The following is a 6,408-nucleotide window of genomic DNA, read 5'->3' as shown; positions in this document are numbered from 1 at the left end:
CCCCGCCCATTATTACCCCCTGGTTGCGGTCTGCTGATCGGACGGCCTCCCCTAGGTCATCGAGGCGTGCGGTGAAATCCTCCAAGGTGATGTTTGGGGAGATATATACGGAGATGACCGTTATCTGACGGCAGATAACGGAAACGTATCCCTCTCCTCTGCTACCTAGCCGGCAACCTTGCCGAAAGTCCCCTGACCCCCAGGTTACTGCTGCCCGTCCCTCCCTGCTGCTGACCCAGCGCGGCGAGTCCGAGGCGGTGGGTGGCGCCGAGATGATACACACGTCCGTCCCCGTCTCTGCCGTGTGTTGTGCCAGCAGGTCCCGGGCCCGCCAACTACGGTTGAGGTTTCACTGCAACACTCGCAGTACTTGGGGCAGCCTGGCCATTTCGGTTCGTCACCGCTGCGGGCCTCCGACCCCGCTCCTCTACTGCCGGACATTGTCCGGAACCCATTCTATGCGCGCTGTTGCCGCCCCTCTCTGCGCAGATGGCGCATCTGGGAGCCGCCGTGCACGTTCGCGCCTGGTGCCCTTCGCCGCCGCACCTGTAGCACGCTGCCCCGCGTGCTTTGGGTGCCTTGCAGGTCGCCCCAATGTGACCGAATTCCCAGCACCGAAAGCATTGCCGCGGTCGGGCCTCGAGGAGGTTGACTCGCACCGTCGTCCATCCTACCGGTATCTTCCCCTTTGCGGCTATTTTCGTGGCCGCTCCCAGCGTGCACTGGACCCACGCGCTCCGCAGGCCGTTGGTCATCTCCCGCAGGGGTCCGACCTTTACCGCCTCGATTCCGCACCCTCCTGTTGCAGCCATTATGGCGGCAAGCTCTTCCGCTGTTACGGAGTCGTCCATGCCCAGGACTCGGATTTCTCCCTTGGTGGTGGGGCGCGAGATTCGAACCGCGTCCCCGTATTCGACCCTCGTCATCTCGCCGAGGTGTGCCGCCAGTACGTCGGCTTTTTGCGCTCCATCTGGGCCGGCTACTTCGATCAGTACTCCCCCGTTGGCAGAGCGCCGGATCTTGGTCGCTGGCATTTCCAGCTCCGTGAGGGAGATCTTCTCTCTTGCCCTGCGCAATATTTCCCCGTAGTTAACATTGTTCCCGGTCCCCTTGATCGCCACGGCGGCTGATCTCGGGGGCCTCCGACTCGCGTTCTTCTTAGCCACGGTCACCTGTGCGTTAGCGTTCCCTTCGTGTTGCCGTCCGCCGGTAGGCCTGGCGGCGGTTTGCCGGGCCGCGGCGGGAGCCCCTGCTGGCGGCTCTGCTCTGGCGGCCTCACCCTGATCCCTCCTTGGGTTCCGCCTACCGTTACCAACGGTTGTCCACCCGTCTTCGCCGCCCACCCTTGGTGTGTCGGTTGCACCTCCGCGGGTCTCGATTATCCCGCTTGTAGTTGCGGGGGGTTCGGGTTCAACCGGTGTTTGCGACGCCCTCCCTCTGTCCATGTCCCCCAGGAGCTGGATCTGTCGCGACATCTTCCTTAGTTCCTTCCAGACTTCACCGATGGAGGTCAGCTGCCGCTCAAGGGCTGTCTCCCTTTCTCTAAGGCTGGCCGGGAGTAGCCCAAGCTCGGCCTCCGTTAGTCGTAGCCCTGAATCCGGAGCGCTACCGGGCGTCGGCGTTTCCGCTGCTGGGTCAAGGCCTTCGTGCCTGTTTTTAGCAGCCCTTACGTTGAGCGGAGTGAGCGCTCGGCCCTGTCCCATTCTGTCCGATCGTGAGGTGGCCCTCGCCCCTCCTCCTGCTCCCCCGTCTCTGGTCACGCGGGCGTAGGTCGTCACGCTACGGTCGACCGCCTGCTCCTTGGCTCTCTCTAATTCCCGCTTTACCTCCGCGAGTTCCCGCTGCGCTTCCTCCTTCTCCCTTTCAGCCTTGCGGAGCTGGGCTGAGAGCTCCGTGTTTCGCGCCCTCAGCGGTGCAGGGTCGTAGGCCGATACTGCCTTCCCTGTAAGGGTTAGCAGTGCCTCCTTCGCCCAGCTTAGCCGCTTCTTTATGTCGCCACTCAGCCTTCCCGAGATGGACCGACACTTGGCCCGGATGGCATCCGTCTCCTCCAGCCATTCCCGTATCTGAGCCCCTAGGTCCGCCGCAGACATGACCCGGTATTCTAGTGGGCCTACTCCCTCTGGGGAGCTCTCCAGCGAACTCGCGGCCGTTCTCCTCTGCGGTTTGGGTTGCCGCGACGTTGTCGGTGCTGGCGGGGCGGGCCCCGTCGCCGGCCTCGTGCTCGGACCTGGTTCGTCCCGCTCCGATCCCTCATTCGCCATCCCCCCGGGCCCCTCGCTGGGCTTTGCATTGGGTGTGGTCTTGCGCCTCTTTTTGCCCTTGGGGCGCAGGCCCCTCCGCACCCTTCCCTCTTCCTCCTGTTCCGAGGAGGCCCCCTCGCCTAGCTCATCCTCTGTTGTGGAGAGTTCTGATTGCCGGGGAGGCCCCTCCCGCTGTGCACACCCTGCCTTTTCCCCAAGCTGCCTTGGTTGAAACAGCTCTTCCTCAGAGCCCGGGCGTCCGTCCGGTGGTGTCAGCTCCTCTCCTTTCCGCTTGTTCCTTTGCGGAAGCGGTGTGGCGTCCGATGCCGTGAAGAGCGGTTCCTCTCCACCTCCTGGTTCCGGTGTATCGTTGCCGCGGTGAGTGCTCGGGCCCTCCCCGCTCATCGGCCTTCTCGGTGCGTTGTCTCGTGCCCCCGCGCTCTCGTCCTCCTGTCCTGCGTCCCCTATCCTTTGTTTGTTTACTTTTGCTGGGTGAAAGAAAGAATCCATATTTAATTGTTGAGATCTTACGACGGTTCGGCCATCATAGCAGCCACACCGCGGTATGGCGTCTGTCCCCGCCGGAAAGTACCTACCCCCCCTCGCACGGAAGCCGCTATCGACTTGTCGGGTGGTCTGCCCTATCCGCGCGAACCCCCCATCCCTACATCTTTAACGTCGCCAGGCCGGGGATTCCCCTGTCAATCCGAAACAGGGTAGGCCCCGACCCAGTAAGACGTTGCCGGATTTGACCTACCGGACGTCGGGTATGAGGAAATACTGACCAGGTAATCCTCCACACATGCGCACGGGATCCGAGGTTTGACTCCCAGATTGGCTCCAGTCAGCTGCGAGGAGCGGTTCTCCCACTTTGAACATGTGGTTTCCTGGGACCTTCGCCAGGGAACCGAAGTTCCGTGGGCTAACGTTTACCCGTAGTACGCCACAGAAGCCCGGTAAAGGTACTGACTTCACCCGCAGCCCCGGTCGGTCGGCAACTACTCCTTCCTTGGCTAGTCTCTGAGATCTCGCCCCAGGGGCCCCAACCGCATCCCATGTACGCATCGCCCATTCAAACAATCATTCATACACCCAGCCCCAAGGGGCTGGGCAGACTGTTCTTAGTGGACGCTCGTCTAGAATCACTTCCGCCACGGGGTTTTGAAGCCCCGGGGCGTCGGGTCGTCAAGATTCATCGCGGCCATCAAGCCCCTACACCACGACAAGGTGACAGCCGACGTAGGGGAGCTGCCGTCTAGCGAGTCAAGCGTAGAATAGACAGAGGTCAGAGTTCGGCTCGCCGATCTCGCCGCTGTCGTGAGGTAATTCTTCATCCCTTTGATTGGTTGGTTGACCCCCACCGCAAATAGGCCATCCCCCTGTGGCGAATATCGATTACGGCGTGGTCATGCGTTGTGGAAGATTACCGCTAGATATGGCGTAATGCGCGGCTCGTGATTACGTCGTTGACATTGTCACAGTTTGAATAAGCCGCCAAAGCAGTTACTACGGGACTCAGTGATAGGTAGGTCCGTAGGGGGGTGCCTTGACCTGAGCGGTTATCTAATGTGTGATCAATCAATCGAGAAGTGTACGGTATCGACGACGAATGAGCGGTCGATGGTTGTTAGGGTGCGCGCTCGGAGAGAAGTCATGACGAGCGCCTTGAGGGAATAGACAAAGTAAAGTAAAGCGCGTACGGACTGTATTTACGATAACGAAGAATTGACAGCGACCCATCTTTTGCGGATTACCGATAAAAGAGAAAGAACCTGGGTGTGACGGACGAGGGGGGTCCAATTGGCCAGAGCACGGAAATGGCGAGTACGACTTCGGAAGCTGGAATTTGAAGCAGAGATGAGTAGGGGGATCTCCAACGCTCGGCTTTTCGTAATACCAGCTAGATTGGAGCGTCGACGTGACACCTAGGCGGTCACGCACCGAAGGTGGCCCATTTCCGACCTGACACCTAGGCGGCCCATTTCCGACCTGACACCTAGGCGGCCATGCACCGAAGCTGGCCCACAATCGTGTATATATAGATATACTCGGTCGCTCGAGCAAGTGGTTGCCAATCGCATCCTTGTCCCCGCTCGCACAGATGTTTCCAGGAATGCAAGAATTGGGATTTTTCTTGTTTCAATTACGAATGTCAGTGAATAAAAGTATCTCCAGATTTGATAAATTTTGGATTCAATCAGCGGACGCTGAACCAAAATAATTAACCATTTCCAGCCCGAATACTTGTTTTTTTTTATTAATAAATATTATTTTTTTATTGATATGAAAATATGTGACGCCTGGTGTTCTCGAATATTTGTACACGCAGTCTATGTAAAAATATACGAAGCCAGCTCGATAATATTTATGCAAAATGTGCAATGGGCAAGTGGTTGGGGGAAATTACTTTTTTCTCGAACTGAATCTTCCAAAGAATCATCAGCGAATTCCAAGTAAGCTCCGTAAACATATCGAGCAAACGCGCGTATACAGACGTAGCTGTAGCGCAGCTGAGTGGATCGCACATGAGGATGGAGTATTGCGGGACAAGGGTTCGATCCCGGGTCGCTTTTTATTTTTTTAATTTGTTTTTCATTTATTTTTTTCTTTTAGAAGAGAACAAATAATTGAAACAATAAAATACCGAAAGTGAATCGATTTGTTCCCCGTTTTTGGCGCCTCTTTTTTTTACTTAATCCTCGCCCCTTTTTTATTACGGGTAACTCAGAAGAGAGAAAATAAAAGAAAGTGAGAGTGGACCGACTTTTTTTTTCTTACGTTTTTTTTTATTTCATATTTTTACTTAATTCCGCTTTCTTTTTTGTGTTTTTGATAACCGAGAAGAGAAAAAAAGAATGAAAAAAAAAACAATTCCGAGAGTGTGTAGATTTTTTTCCATTTTTTTTTTTCCGTTTCGTTATTTGGTAACCCGGATGAGAAAAATTTCAGCTATCTCTCTCGCAATCATGTGTCGGCTGATCAATCCTCGCGTGCTCTTAGAAGAGAATATATATATATATATATATATATATATATATATATATGTAAGGTAGACGCATTGCACTCCCTCAATCTCTTAATTCAAAATCTCTCGCACGAAGTGCGGGTAGATAAAACAGGCATCTGATTGTGCGACAGAGAGGCATTACGTAAGGAGAGACACGTGGGGAGAAAAGTTGGTCGAAGAAGAGCTCTATAAAATGACATAACAACAGAAGTGAAATAAAGAAAGAACAGCGTGGAAAATAAACATTGAATGTTGTTTCTTTGTTTTACAGGTAATAGTTAAAAGCTAGAATATAAGATATTGTTGATTATCAAGTTTGTAAGATTGTAGAGAAAACGTGATTAAAGAAAAACTTTGTTTTACAGAGAAACCATCCGTTTATTTACTTGCCATTAATTCCTAATTCGAGAAGAACATATTATTTATATATATGTATATTGAAACGATTCGAGTTTGCACGCTTTCGCCAATGAGACGTACAGTTTATTCGCGGGCTTTGTTTCGCCCAAAACTACACACGCTATGTGTCATATTTAGCGCATACTCGAATGATATATTTGTTTTGAGAGTTTCCTGTCTCTGGGATAGAGCTGCAGGATTCGGTCTCTGGACACGGAAGGAAGGTGGAGAAGGATGCTTGTTAATTGTCTGATTGACTCCGGGAACAGCCCGAATAGTTTGACCACTCCAACTTGGTTTTTCGAGATAGCCTCAGAATTTGTTTTCTCACCCTCATGTGCACAGGCACGAGTGGAATAGACCCATCCTCATAGGCCGTGTAAACGGTTGAGGGTCCAACTTGATCTGTGAGTGTGAAGCATGCACAGATAGATCGCTCTGAGCGGTTGACTCGTGATGCGAAATTATTTATTTCGGGAAAGGAAATATAGCAATTATACGTCAATGTTTTGCTCCCGTGAGGCGGGATAAGAGACAGGATGAAAGGTTGTGAACTTATTCTTCTGGTAATCTCTAAGAGATTCTCGATAATTTAGGAAGGGATAGTTCTTCCTTATTTGCTCTGATATTAATGAAGTTTGCCTGCGGCAAGACTGACTATTAATTGCGTGATAGCGTGTTGGTCAGAGGGACGGTATTTGATTATTCTGGATCGTTGACTAGTCGGTTTTGGTGATGGATAATGATTCGTTTAGTGGG

At 53.1% G+C, this 6,408-nt stretch overlaps 1 protein-coding gene across 1 annotated transcript; it reads right to left on the bottom strand.

Annotated features, from left to right (window-relative positions):
- Positions 1-335: 335 nt before the first annotated feature.
- Positions 336-3,308, bottom strand: LOC124220329 (uncharacterized). The gene is made up of 2 exons (XM_046629029.1): positions 3,029-3,308; positions 336-2,731 (listed from the first exon to the last, which is right to left on the bottom strand). The coding sequence occupies exons 1-2, from the start codon at positions 3,306-3,308 to the stop codon at positions 336-338; spliced, it is 2,676 nt and encodes an 891-aa protein (XP_046484985.1).
- Positions 3,309-6,408: the final 3,100 nt, after the last annotated feature.

This window comes from Neodiprion pinetum, chromosome 5 (assembly GCF_021155775.2).
Source record: "Neodiprion pinetum isolate iyNeoPine1 chromosome 5, iyNeoPine1.2, whole genome shotgun sequence".
NCBI classification, from domain to species: Eukaryota; Metazoa; Arthropoda; class Insecta; order Hymenoptera; family Diprionidae; genus Neodiprion; species Neodiprion pinetum.
Note: the sequence above shows the minus strand (reverse complement) of the source record. Positions and strands in the feature narration are given on the sequence as shown.

Excerpts from the sequence above, each read along its gene's own strand:
- LOC124220329 (XM_046629029.1), bottom strand. The coding sequence starts at position 3,308 with ATGCGTACATGGGATGCGGTTGGGGCCCCTGGGGCGAGATCTCAGAGA. Across the intron at positions 2,732-3,028 it reads CATGTGTGGAGGATTACCTG|CAAAAGTAAACAAACAAAGG; the intron begins GTCAGTATTTCC and ends TCTTTCACCCAG.